The sequence below is a fragment of the Dunckerocampus dactyliophorus genome, chromosome 10 (genome assembly GCF_027744805.1).
Source record: "Dunckerocampus dactyliophorus isolate RoL2022-P2 chromosome 10, RoL_Ddac_1.1, whole genome shotgun sequence".
NCBI classification, from domain to species: Eukaryota; Metazoa; Chordata; class Actinopteri; order Syngnathiformes; family Syngnathidae; genus Dunckerocampus; species Dunckerocampus dactyliophorus.
The window spans coordinates 30,122,524-30,137,460 of record NC_072828.1 but is presented as its reverse complement, the minus strand read 5'-3'; the positions used below and the strand labels follow the sequence as shown (position 1 = coordinate 30,137,460).

The window sequence follows — 14,937 nt, the reverse complement described above, 5'->3', positions numbered from 1 at the left end:
GTGCTGTAATGGATTCCATGGAGATGCGCCTACTATCTGTGCATTGCAGCCCTGGAGGACATGCACAGCTCCACGATATAACGTAAAATTGGTTACTTCTACAGTACTTTGCCTGCAACTACACTGAATGTAAGATTATCCTTAGCTTCTTTAATTCCACTTGGAGTGACAGCGTCTCCTTAAAATATCTTCCACACACAGCTGGTCTTCTTTCTTTTCACTTTCACTTTTTTACCTTAACATTTTTCAGGTTAGATAATGTTTTGTCTGTTTTGTTCGCTGTAATGTCAATGTCTAGCGCTCAGCATAGAATCTAATGTATTCAAAAGATACCCCAAAACTGGCATTCCATTCCCGTGGCCTTTTAAGACCTTTGCAACCCCCCCCCTTCCTGTTGCAGGGATCGATAGAAATACTGTTAGCAGCCTGGACAAAATGATACAGCTCAATTTCATGTAAAATAATGAATCTAGGCAGACAATAATGTTATTAGTTTTCCTCCAAATTGAAAAATGAATGTTTTTTTTGTCCTGGTGGAAGTCAGTCGTGACGCAGATTTGATAAAACAAACATCAGTATGCCGTGTAGTATTTGTCTCATGGTAATGTACTGGAGATATTACAATACATTTCTCCGGTTTATTTATTTGGCCTCCATGTTTTGCATGACATCCGACAACATTCGTTCCATAATAACTCTGTCCGATTGGGACTGCGGATATCTTTATTACAGCTTAACGAAAGAAATTTAACTTGGAAAATTAATTTGGCAGCCAAGACACAGGAACGAGGATTAAGCCGTATCTCTGCAATGCTCGCCAATCATAATCAAAATTGCTCAGTGGGCAGACAAGCCTTCGCCGTACCTACTTGCAATGTGCTGAGCTTGATTGACACTTGCTTGGCTGTGGCTTCCTGCCTTAAAACAAACAAGCCATGATACTGAGTGAGAGAGTTAATGCAAGTACAGTGAGTCTCTGCACATCCGCCTTTCTGCATTCAGGGAACTGCAAGTTCACAGATTTTCAGCCAAAAGCTCGCCCCATTCATCCAAAGTGGGTATTAATTTATGCTGTAAATGCAGTGTTCCCTCGTTACATTGTCGCTTACCTTTCACGGATTTGCTGTTTCGCTGATTTTGAAGTGCAAATTTTTTTGTTTTTTTACAGCATATGAACGCACATTGTGTTCCGTGTCCTTGTGGTGTATTGGAGATCTATCGTGTCTTACATGTGCGTCTTATATTGTATGTGTCTGTTATTAGAGGGTGTTGTATACTCATGTGAGAGTTGAAGATGTCTGCGGCTCCACCTCGTCCCAGTGTGTGTTAACGTGCCTGCACCAGCATATTAGGAACCCACAGTAGACAATAGCCGGCTAAATGTAGCGCCACAACAGTCCTTATTGGTTAAGAGAGAACCTGCCCATTTTGTTTTGCGTCCTGATTAGCTGTAGACCATTGCCCATCAATCTTCTACGTGCTGTTATCTGTTGTGGTCAATGGTCGCTAGCAAACTCACTAACTGTGTGAGCTGCTTGCTAGCCGCAAATAAACTAAGAAGAAGCTAAGAAAAATTGCTAAATGAATCTTTGGTTTGAGAAGGAGGACGACGGCAAGAGCAATATGTTTTAACAAGGATACAAAAACGCTACAGCCGGATGGCGCCAGGACGAGGTATGATCAGTGGAGGGCAACACGCATGAGTCACTTAAGAATTTCTGGTGTCCAAACTAGTAGATTGATCATTAAAATCCAAACGAAATTCTAACTTTGAGAGTGTTTGAACAGGAGAGAAATCTGAGGAAAGAGTATCAAGTGTATTTGAGGGGTTTTACAGGCAATAAAACATATATAATCATTGTAAACAAATAAAGTTGGCTTCTTCGCGGATTTCACTTACAGCGGACTATTTTGGGAACCTATCCCCTGCAATAAACGAGGGAACGTGTATGTGATAATACAGGTAGAATGTATAGAAAACATGTACAGTCGTCCCTTGGAATATCGCTGTTCAGTTTTCACTTCCTCACTATATCGCGTTCTTTTAGAAATTAATTACCGTAATTTCCGTTACTTTTTTCTTAAACTTTGAACCCTGCAGCTCATACAGCGGTGCGGCTAATTTATGGCCATGTTCTAATCTCGTGACTTTTCCCATACTTCAGAACTATTACTAATCCTTTAAATACTGTGCTGCTCGCAAGTCATTGAGGAAACGCTAGCTCTGTCTTTGGCAGGAACCAATCACGAGCTACAAGGGAACCTATCGGAAATCGCAGGAGGTCAACACTGACTCACGGTGCCATCTTGGAACGAACGCTAAAATCATCACACAGCAACTTAACACTCATAAGGTAGCTAAGAAATATATCATACAAGTACCAATACGAGTTTAGAATAAAAACGACAGCTATTTTAACGGCTTCCCATCATGCATTTCTTCCCAGCAAAGCCTTTCATTGGCCATGGCTGCCGGGGCACTACAATGATTCATTCAGCTGCGGCCGCTGGAGTCGGCCTGGAGTCCCTACAGCATAAGAGTTGCGCAATGTGTTGTAAACAATGAATAACAGGAGTGTAAAGTTGACTATAGGGGTGTTATTTAATGTCTGCAGGGCTCTAATAATGTTAAACTGTATAACATTGAAACCTATATTGCAGAAATTAATTTATCGCTCTGAATGTAATCAAATCCCTACAGTCGCTTTTATTGCACATGTTGATCCAAAATCGGAGGAAAACGTCCACATGAAGCTAGACTGAGGGTTTGGAGGGGGTGGAGCGAGCAGTGTGTAAACATAGATCGACATTTTTGGATGTTTTGGAAAAAATGCACAGACTGACCAACAAGTACTGGTCTAAAGCCAATGCTGCAGTATTTCCTGGTATTTAAAAAGCACATTATTTTGACCATAAGGTGCACGATGGGTGGGACGGCATGCTCGCTCCACACGCAGGGATGCGCAGCAGCTCGCCAACAGGCACGAGATTACCCCCATGTGAAAGAGCGCCTCAACGGTGTTGATTTTTTTTCAAACGGGATAAAAAGAATTCTACAATGCACGCGTAAATGACCTGCTGTCGGAATTAGAGATAGGTTTGTGTCTTGCTTATTTGTGCACAGCGTTTTGCAGCTGCATGTCGCTGATTTCAAATTTGCGGACACAGCAATCAGTCACGGCCCCTCATGTATTCTTCTAATACTTTAATACTAATACTTTAGGACAGGAGAGAGCTACCTCATACTATAAATATAGAAATATACCTATTCATACCAAAAAAACAGTATGTATTTATGCGCGTTACACATGTATGTAAGGGATGCACGCACTTTTTCAGCATGCAAGGTATTTGCACATAATTCCTCAATAGTTGAGTACATAACCCGAGTACTGGTCATATGTCAGCTCATGTATGACATCCAGTTAGCAGGACGTGTAGAAAACACGGCTTTTGTAGTAGCGTTCATCACGCGAAGCAAAGCCGTCAAACAATACACTTTTTTGTTCCGCATAACTTTTGTTATAGATAGAAGCATCTTACCGCTGAGTTAGTTTATTCGTGTGTAGCTTGAAATGCCGTGATCGACCCAAACTACCTTGGCGATCTCCGACGTAATGGGCGCTCCTGCTTCAGGATAATCTTGTACAGTAAACGCTGAGCTGCTTGGTGCTTGCCAGGTTTGACAATAATAAAGATGTTGTTGGACCAAACCTCCTTGCGCCAGGCCTTTCCTTTTTGCATTCAGTTGATGTGTACTTGTGCTCATTAATAAGGACACACATCATCAGGTCGTTAAAAGGGAATTTATGAACGTCACTCTTTTTTTCCCTCTTTTTTAAACATTTTCTAAAAAATTGGAACTTTCTTCTTTAAATCATTTTTTTATAACCTAATTTTCCAAAAATGACAACTTTTAATTAGTTTTGTTTGTGTTTCATAACATTCTGACTTAAAAAAAAAAACACTTTGCTACTCGATATGCTACTAAAATATATTATCATATTAATATTATCATAATATTACGTTTAGTTTATTCGTGTACAAATTATTTTAAATAAATCCTTAATATTCTGACTTTAGTCTCATAAAACGTCAAATTTGTTTTCATTTCTGCAGTTTTTTTTAATTTTTCCAACCATTTCAACTTTTTTCTTGTATTTTTTCCCTCATAATTGTGACTTCATCGCCATAAGATTTTTTTATTCTCATAACATAACTTTTTCCGCAAGATAATTTTCCAAAATGTACCATTTATTTGTACCATTTGTTTGTTTGTTTCTCATAATATTATGACTTTATGCTAACACAATGATGGTATTTTTCCTTTATTATTTTTGACTTTATTCTTATAAGATCCGTCCTGTTTTTAAATTTTTATTGCTGTTTTTTTTTGTTTTGTTTTCTTGTTAAATTCTATTTTTAGATCGTACACCTCTGTTTTAAAAATCTTGGAGATCCAAACTACCAGCCTGTTGGTATCGATGTTTTAAATGTGGTAGTATAATGATTTAACCCAATACTTAGGTTACTGAGACCAAAACCCACAGCTCTTAGTCTTGCAAATGAGGTGAAGGCAGGGCCGAGCCAGAACAATAGATGCTAACTAGCCAATATCAGAGTCGTTCATACCCAATTCAGGGAGCGACACTTCCCTTTTATCGGAGGTGTTAATAGCAGGATAGGATTATACCACTACTCCGCCCAGGCTTAGTGTAACGAACCAATAGGAGGAGGGTGTTGGCACACCAATTCCGCCCACTCTTACTGTATTTAAGGCCTAAGCTACCAGCACTTGTTAGTTCGCTGACGAAGCTCTTCGGATGAGGAGCGAAACGTCCGACACCTTCTTCACAGAAGTACAGATGACGTCTCAAGAAGCCTTTTCCTCGATGGACAACTCCTGTACGACTGAGAGCCTACACAGACCCAATACTAGTATAATTATTTGTACAGACACACTGATTGGGTTTGACAGTAAGCGGAAGAGAACGCCATCCATTTTTCCATTTTACGGAACTCGGTGTTTAACGCTTCATTGAAAAGGGGAATATTTCACTGAAACACTCCAGGCTTCAGCAAGACGTAAGGAACATCACTTTTTGTTTCAAAAAGCAAGTCGGAAAATCTAAGAAGAAGGGGGAAAACAAAAGCTCCTGTCATCTGTCACGGAGCACAAGCTGCATACCTCAGCTACCTGAAAAAGTGACAAGAAACACACAAGTCAAACAACTGCTGTTTAAAAAAAAAAAGAACGGGTTTCTTACATTTTGGAGCGGATTTCAACTCGATTGTACTCCTTTTATGCGATGACTTTTCTCCATGGTTCAGTGTAGCTTCAGTGGCAAATAAAGAGTGATGGCTTTTATTTTGAAGCTTGCCAAGAAGTCCCCCTGTGAGATGGCCTGCATTTGATTGAGCTGCTTGGTAAATGTTATTGGAAGCATCAAGCATACTCAGCATCACGGGTCACTTCCTTTCATTCTACTGCCCGGTAAAAGACACAAGTGCACACTGCGGATTTCCACACATTAGCTTTCATAATTCCTCATTACACTGACATACAGTGGAGCTGCGCCACGGGTCACCTGCGCTGGTGTCTTGGTTTTCCTTTTTCATTTCTTCCAGAATGTCCGAGGAAAACCAAAACACAAATATGAACAGATATTAAGAAAAACCACACTTAAAGAGATTAATTACAGTTTCGCATGCAGACAACAATGTTGGGTGTGTGAACCAAGATGGAATAGTCCGTCCAGGTCTTTATTATTCAAGGAGGACGTTAAACAATCACGATAGAGCAGTGGCTGATCTACAAAATACACACAACCAACAATAAAGCCCCAATCCCAGTGAGAGGTCTTCACTGCTGCGCCGTGCGGGGATTGGAAGACCAACATCAATGAAATATTCAAGATTCAGGCACGCCTCGTAATTGAGAGTGTGAGGTGCTACCCCACTTTGAGAACCTAGCGTCTAGCTCCTAGGTTCCTAGCGTCTAGCTCCTAGGTTCCCAAAGTGGGGGACACGTACACCCGGGGGTACGCCAATTGTAATACGGGGTAAGTGAATGAAAATGAGAACAATTAACACTCAAAATGAAATGTGAGCCTGAACGCCTCACGGCGCAAAGAGAACGGAGCAGAGAGGAGACAGCACGAAGTTGTTCATTGCTTTGTGTGCATCATATGAGCAGATACGCACGTTTCATGATTCGTTGTGCATTAAAAGTGTTTCATATTGAAGAGTTGATCTATATTGGTGTTCCAACCCCCGCACGGCACACCGATGAAAGCCTGTCTCTGAGTGGGGATTCCCTCCACAATGAGGCGTTATCGTTGGTTGTGTGTACATGGCTTCAGGTCGTATGTCTGAAGCGGTGCGCCACTGTAAAAAGTTTGGGAACCACTGGTCTAGCTGATCCTGTGACTTAGAGTGAGGTGCGACCTCACTGTAGTCCGCCTGGCTGCCACTACGTCGTACATCTGTACTCCAGCGTGTAAGATTTGTGCTGACATCGGCTTGATATCTGCATCGGCCGATATTCAAGGCAGCAAAACGCTTGCGCTTCAAGACTACAGCAGAGGAACAACAAACAAAAATGATTTGTTGGCGGTCCCCCAGCATTCAGGACTGGATGGACTGGATCCACTGCTGCTCTTTTCAAGGAGATTTCTAGATCTTTGATTTTGCCTTGAATAAGCGACCTATTTGAGTTTGGCATGGGTGATGACACGCATACCAGATGTTTACCTCCTTTTCTTTGTGAAGAAGAGCTGCCGGTCAGAGCCTCAAACCGACAAACAACAAAGCACATCCTGTCCCGCATCGCCGTCCCCACTTGTTCCTCCACACCCGTGCTAACGTCTTCCACTTGCCTTGCTGTGTTATAAAGAACCAAACTCATTTTCTTTTATTTCCTCCCATGTGTCCTCTTTTGTATTAGGGGAGGGCAATTTTTTAAGACATGTCCAGCAGCGCTTTATGAATCCGCCGGTAAAACATTTTCTTTTCTGTTGCTTTTATTGTGTAGCCGCTGATGTCTTCGCCGAGGCTTTGAACTCCATTGTTGCCACGGCAACTGTGTGAGAAAATGGGAGGCTAATTATTGACAGTGGCCCCCAGTTTGAAGTTGTGCAACACATATTTAGCAGATTAAAAAGCCAGCAGAGCTCAATGGAAAAAAAGTAGCTGATATAAAATGAACGCTTGACTCAACGCAACATTTCTAGCCCCGAGGGGTGAGTTTTGGAGAACTAGAAGTGCTGAACATGCTGGATGTCACTCAATTGCGAGGAGTTGACCGCGACACAAAAGATATCCACATTACGAACATAACTACAGCTGCAACCACTGACCAATGAATGTTGGTATTCCATTCATCGGGGATAAGGATGCCACACGACTGGGCAGACTGGTGAGGAAGGCAGGCTCCGTCATTGGCACTGAGCTGGAGCAAAGGACACTGAGGAGGCTCTTTTCCGTCACGGACAACCAGCGTCATCCAATGCACAGCATCATCTCCCAGCAGAAGAGCAGTTTCAGTGGCAGATTACCATGAAAGCAGACCTATTGGCTTTGTGTTTTAGGAAACACAAGATATCAGCTTTGATTCACTGGAAAACACTGATGGACATTTTTGCCTCTTTTCTGATATGTTGCTCACCAAACCACGAACTGTTTGTGTTTGCTTCATATTGATTTGGTCCGTCTAGGGGCTAACGATTACTCAATTAATCGACCAAGACAGGGCCGTCCAAAGCTTTCCCACCAAAGACCGTGAGCCAGCCCGCGTAGATATGTTCAGAAGTTCTGTACGTTTAAGGATAAAACAGCCAGCATCTCAGCTTTGCGTTACAAACGCACTTTTTCTTCTTACCGTGTACTTATTTTTGCTGGGGGGTTTTCCTCATATTTTTTTGCCCTTATTTTGTGGCTTTATTACCATAATAGTTAGACTTTGTTCTCGTAATATTGTAACGTTTTCGCAACCTAGTGTTCCAAAAATACTTTATTTTATTTTGTTTTTCACAATATTACGGCATTTAATATTTCAATATTATTTTTTTTGATTATTTTATTTTTTAAACTTTTTTTTCTCATATTAAAACCTTATTCTTTCCAAATTAATTATTAAATTACATTTTGGTGAGATTACAACTTGATTGTCCAATGAGTAGGATTTTATTCTCCTAATATTTTAACCTTACTCTGATGAAATTAAGGTATTTTTTTTTTCTTGTAAGATTACAGCTTTTGTGTCTTATTATTCTGACTTTATTCTGGTAATATTATAACATATTCACAAACTAGCGTTCTAAAACTTTATACTTTGTTTTCTACATATTATTACGACTTATAAGATTCCAATATTATGCATTTAAAATGACCTTTTTTCATCTGGTATTACAAGTTTATTCCGTGAAATTATGACTATGTTTCTAGTAAGATTACACCTTTTTTTGTCTCATTATGACTTTATTCTCCTAATATTTGACCTTATGCTGATTAAATTAAGCCGTTTTTTTTCTCATGAGATTTCTCTTAAGATTTGAATGACTTCACTCTCGTAATATTTTGACTTTGTTCTTGTAAAATTACCACTTTTCTTTCTCGCAAGGTTGCAAGTTTTTGTGTTATGATGGCTTTATTCTCCTAATATTTCGATCATTGGGCTGTTCTCTGGGGTCTATCGCACATGAAACTGGGTGTATCACAAATGTCTTTACAACAAACTATCCCACTTCTGACGCCAATTGTCACTGAACACTCAGTTGTAGGACCCTCTGCCCTGATTTGACCATGGACGTGGGTTGAAAATCATATGCATTAACCTCAAAGCATTCGCTTGTCCACGGGTTCACTAGAAACACGAATGACCTGACGGCTAACCATCCCATTTCTGACACCATTTGTCCTGGAAAGAAAGGTAGTTTGGTTTGAGTTTACCACCACAGAGTCTCGCTTTCTGCCAGACTGTCTCCCACGTGAATGTGAAGCGTTACCTGCTCGACAATGATTGTACAATGCTTGTATGATTTATGACAGAAATATGACAAAGAATAATATCCATGTGACATACTTTATGATGTTTACCAAAGAAAGGACAAGGGATGATATTAGCAAAAGATTAGATCTTCCCTGTCTGCGGGAAAAGTCTAATTTTGTTGGTGAGAGACGTTCTCTCTTCTATTGTTGTGAGGAGACATGCTGTTATCGACTGCTATTGACTGGTATCTAAATAGCCACTTGGTGTTGATAACAGATGATTCATTATGCGTTGTTGTCCACAACAGTGAAAATGGCTTCTTTCTCTTCCTGTTTTCCGTCCCTTGGACCAAACACATTCAGGTTAGACGGCGTCTCCAAACTGGCTGCCCAAGTGAATGCTAATGCAGATGTTAATGAGCGCAGCTCTGTAATTGACTGGTAACCTGTCAAGGGTGCAGCCCGCCTCCCCTCCAGTGTGCAGCCTCTGTAGGAAAAGGGATTAGACACGGGATCGTATTCTTTCACCAGCAACAGCTCAAAGTTAACTTCCGTATCGCCAGTTTTTGATTGGAGTGTGCAGTGGGGGCCAAAAAGTTTTGGAAAAGAAAATATTATATGAAGTAAAGAAAATGTTTCAGTCAGTTATGTACAATTGATTCCCACATATTAACAATTAAGTATTTGCATATTTTTGTTCAAATTTTGTATATTTTTAAATTGTATTTACTGTATTTATTTTCTCAGAATATACACCCTTTTTAGAAAGCACATCTCATTCACTCTAAGTGGGTAAAAATGTGTGCAAATCACTTTGTGGTTTGAATTTCACACTTCACTCATGTTTTTTCCAAAAATATATTAGCTAATTAAATCATGCTGTTTTGCAGTTGTATTATATATCTGGCGTACTTACACATTTCAAGCATGAAAATTGATAAATTAAGTAAAATACAATTCATCAATAAGGCATTCAGAAGATGCATTCAAAGACATTGTGAGGATGTGTAGTATTCTACATTGGTCACTAGGTGTCAGTAATGTTACTATGACAACGGGTAGAATAATCCCTAACACGGGCTAAACTGTTCCAAAACAAACTGAAACTCAACTCTGAACTCTTCAAACACCGCCACATCTTGAAAACACGTCAAAGGATAACTGTACAATTTTAAGTTCAAGAAAATTGGCGGCAAATAGAACCTTGAACTCACAGTTTACTGTGCTGATGATTGGACACGATTGGTTTTTAGATATGAATACATAAGTGTTATTGAGGTGCAGTCATTTGGCCTCATAACTATAGCAGGTGCGTTAAAAGCAATACAGAAGGCGTTCAAGGCGCTCCCGACACTTATTAACACGCGTGATGGCGGAGGAGACAAAATATATGCCAGTGATAACAGTGGTGATGATTGGACACTGCATGATTTTTACATATGAATACAGAAGTTGTATTGAGGTGCAGTCATTTGGCCCCATAACTATCGCTGGTGCGTGTTAGGAGCAAAAGAGAAGGCGTTCAAGGTGCTCGCTAATCAACGCCTGTGATGGCGAAGGACACAAAAGGTGACCATCGTTATTGGCTTTCCAAATTCCCTGCGCTTGGTCAATGTTGTCTTTGTAGCAGAAATTGCGTGCACATTTTGCACGCAGCACATGAATAAAGACTTCCACTGCGGGGATCTCTAAAATGAAACACGAAGCAGCAAAGTTACTGAAGAACAAAACTGAAGTCTTTCCCAACATTCTTGGCCGTGATGTAAAGCTTTTCTTGTTACACCGCAGCCCTGCCAGATGCCCGTCATGGTGCTTTGTGCAGCTGCCATTGATGGCGAAAGCACGGACACGTGCTTCCTCTTTGTCCTTGTTGCAGGAGGTAGCAAATGTAAAAGCATTGGCTGGCGTTGAGTTCATCATGAGAGAATTAAAGTGGGAGATGTCAGCATTTAATTTCCCTGCAACACATCAGTGCGGCTGCATGAGAGCTCATCTGCTAGTATTTTATGATAAAAGCAAGGTCACCAAGAGTTTATTACAACACTTTATTGAATTGCATCCCAAGACTCGCACACATAAAGCATGACTAACAGTAAGATGATAGCTGTGCTATATTGGCTTTGCGTGTGTGTGTGTGTGTGTGTGTGTGTGTGGTCGTTGTACGCATGCAGTAAGCGCCCCCACTTTTCTGTTTACAGCCAGGAAGTATGACAGCGGTGAATATCTTAATATCACTGGCATCACAAGGGACCAAGCCGGGGACTACGAATGCAGCGCTTTAAATGACATCGCCTCTCCTGACACCAAAACAGTAAAAGTCACAGTCAACTGTAAGTATGCCTCTTCATTCCCCGCATGCTCCCCGCCGCCAGAAAGTGCACCTTCCAGAAGTTGCAGAAGAAGGGGAATGTTTAACATATCTTAATATTTAATGCGAGAATTCCCTTTTTGTCTGCACATATAGGTGATTAATTCACGCTAAGGGAAGGTCTGACTGTTCCAAGCTCGATTCCATTATGCAGTTAATGAGTCTTTCAAAAGTGTGAGGAGACAGTAATGAGGAGCCATGACAATAATGAATGATACTGGGCTTTAGCTGCCGTGCTCCCATGGACGAGCACTACTAAGAAGCGGGAGGGGGGATGATACCACTTCCTTTCTCTTTGAAAAGTGCTCCTATTTTTTATTCTTTGGGGTTTCTGCATAGATGGGCTGTGAACAAGCTCACTTTGGCAAAGTATGAGGCACGTCCTTACTGGAAAGCCAATCAGTAACTTTGTTTGGAGACGTCATTCAGTTGTTCGGTACGGTGGTACCTCGGTTGTCGTTATTTTTATTTTTTTTTTCAAAGGGTCCGTCACAAACAGAATCGTACGAAAACTCTGCCCAGTAATCCCTCGCCACTTTGTGCTTACAATTGCACGGCTTCACTCTGTCACGGTTTTGCAAAAATGTATCACAGTCGTCCCTCGCTACATCGCGGCTTGAATACGATATCACGGATTTCAAAAAATAAGGAAGAAATGATCGCTGTTTTGTGGTTGAATACGGCCTACTATTCGTTTAAAAAATGCATATTTAAGCAATATTATTGGCCTTAATTAAGTATTTTCAAGCATAAAAATGGGTGAATGAACTGACCAATGAATTAAAATACGCTTTCTACTAGTGAATGCAGTACTCTACTTTGGCCACTAGATGTCGCCAGGCAGTTATTGTAGGTTGTCAATATCAATATTAATAATCATAATAATAAAAACGGGATACTGTTCCTGTCCGCCTGACAAAAAGGTCCTCCAGGAAACACGAGCAGGAGCTTTATTTACGTCTTAAATGGCTTATTTACTCTTAATATGTACTATAATATGTAATATAATACTTTTTATTTTACATATAAATGAAGTGAGTTCAAGCGTAAAAATGCTAAATGAAGTAAATTTCAAATATAAGTCATTCAGAAGACGCATTCAAAGACCTGATGATATGTAGCAAGTCAGTGTTTTGCAAGTCCCAAGCCTTTCATCTCAAGTCTTGAGTCGGGTCTGAAGTATAGAAGTGCAAGTCCAAGTCTGGACAAGACAGGTCAAGTCAATTCCAAAGTCATAGGCTTGTAATTCATCACAAGTCATTGTTTAGTGTCTCCCAAATAAAACGCCATTTTAACAATTTAACAATCTATTACATGTGACAAATACAATTAATGCGTTTTCAGTTTTGTTTTTTATAAGTATAAATATAAGATCAGTCTGGCAAAATGTAGTCACAGAAAAAGAGTGCTGACATAGCATTCAGGATTTATGCAATCCACACGTGGTGGTTGTTCTTACACCTGACTGGACGTTAATGCTGTAGATGCACTCAATGAGGCAGACTATGTGTGAAAATGCCTTGTCTAGCTGGGAATTATTCAAAAATACTTGAATACTTTGAATGGGGACACATTTTAATCAACACATTCACCGAAAATCTCAAGTATTTTCAAGTCATCAGACTAAAGTTAGGGTCAAGTCCTAAATCATTGCTGTCCAAGTCGGTTTGTAAGTCTTTGATGATATTGTCAAGTCGGTCTAAAGTCATCAACATTGTGACTCGAGTCTGACTCGAGGCCAAGGCACTTGACTTGCGTTCACACCTTTGTTATGTAGTGTTCTACACTGGTCACTAGGTGTCACTCATGTTACTGTAATGTTGGGTGAGACACAAGCACACACGATGATCGCCAGAACAACAGGCTTTTATTGCAGATTTGAATGATCTCGCGAGAGGCACAAGAATCCCTAAAGCCGAGGTCACAACCGGTCCTACGGGCTCCTACGGCCCGTCTACGTGCAACAAAAACGCAGGAAATGCAAGGATGGCGCGCGTATGATGTGCTGATTTTTGAGCCGTAGACTGGCTGCAGACCGGCCGCAGGTCAACAGGTTCTTCATGTCAAAGAAACGCTACGGGCGCTTACGTTATTTTCAGGTTGCCAGACAAACTTGCGCACTTTGTACGTCTTGGTGCGTCGGCCATGCGCCCGTTGTGTGTCTCTTGCACGTTTTGCTGATGTCAGTTTTGGGCAAGATGTCACTTGTTTTGTACATCTTGCTTGCAGACTCCTGGTTGTGTCGTGCACCACACGTGCACCCCATATACGTAATTAATGCGGCCAACGCATGTTCAGATATTTCGTGTGTCCTCCATGCGTGTCGAGATTTTACTCCTTCATGGTCACCACAACTACGTTCTGCGCAAACAACATTTGGGGAATGGCAAAAATTGCACGTCCAAAAGATTATACATCCGGTTGTGTCCTAGGTTTGACACGGGCTACTGTTGTGGCCGTAAGGTAACAGTGAACACGCCCCCTAGCACAGGAACACATGTACAGCAAAACACAATATCTATATTATGTCTTATTATCTCTTATTATGCCTACTATGTTGGGTAGTAGGAGTATAAAGGTGGCTATAGGGGTGTTACTTCCTGTCTAGAGGACTCTAATAATGTTAAAAACCGTATTTAGAAGGTGGTGAAAAGGTTTTCTATGCTCAAACTACAAAAATATACCGTTTATAAATACGGAATCCTACTTCACGGAAATTCACTTTTCATGGTCGGTTAACCCACGATAAACGAGGGATTGCTGTATAGGAGTCATATTGTAGTTTTGGCAACAATTTTCATCCAAAACCGAGCCCTAGGAAAAGCGGGGTGTGGGAAATCGGACGTGTTGCTGTAATTAGAAAATCAGCAATCAACAGTTTCCAGGCTTCAGTTTATGTGCTGTAAGTTTTCCAGCTCAATTTCCCGCCGTTTTTGGCTTCATTATGATATGAAGTCTTGTGGTTATTATTTCCGTGTAATGCCTGGCGCTAATGAGCTGGGTTTGAGTGGAATTTTATATGCCAGTTATTTATACCTTTACGGTTCAAGGATGAAGCGTTCTTCGAGTACCATTACGCCACGCTGGTTCTCAATAAGGCACGTCGTCATCTGAGGACACATTTTCAAACGCCGAGCATGTGCCGTCTTCATCCGAAATGACTGAACTGATGAGGAAGAGTCTGCTGTCAGACAAAGTCGCTACTCTTTGAGCACCAGAGTCCTACTTTGAGTGGGAGTAAGCTGTCGCTCTTCAAGTGGTACGGCGGTGTTTCCTGCCCAGAGTTATCATCCGCTGACAGATTGTCAGAGCGTTGCTGTCACTGAGCAATTGCTCATCCCGTTTTATTGATTTCTGACATGGTGGAAAATTGCGCAGACCTTGTGGCTTCCTTCCCTTTGTGGATTTGTAAATGAAGCAGTGGAGAACGGTGCTGGGGGAAGTATATTTTCATACTTTTCTGTTTTTTGTCATGCATTTTAATGTGTAAAAATACAGTAGATGCACAGAAATCCCTCATTTATCGCAGTTAACTGGTTCCAAACCCGACTGTGATAAGTGAATTTCTGCAAAGTAGGAGT

General features: G+C 40.9%; 1 protein-coding gene across 3 annotated transcripts in view; it reads left to right on the top strand.

Annotated features, from left to right (window-relative positions):
- negr1 (neuronal growth regulator 1) overlaps positions 1 to 14,937 on the top strand; it is a 191,061-nt gene that overhangs the window by 85,723 nt on the left and 90,401 nt on the right. For all 3 annotated transcript variants that reach the window (XM_054790013.1, XM_054790012.1, XM_054790011.1), the window contains one exon: positions 11,187 to 11,318. In XM_054790013.1, coding sequence (XP_054645988.1) covers positions 11,187 to 11,318 — 132 coding nt within the window. The remainder of the gene's footprint in view (positions 1 to 11,186; positions 11,319 to 14,937) is intronic.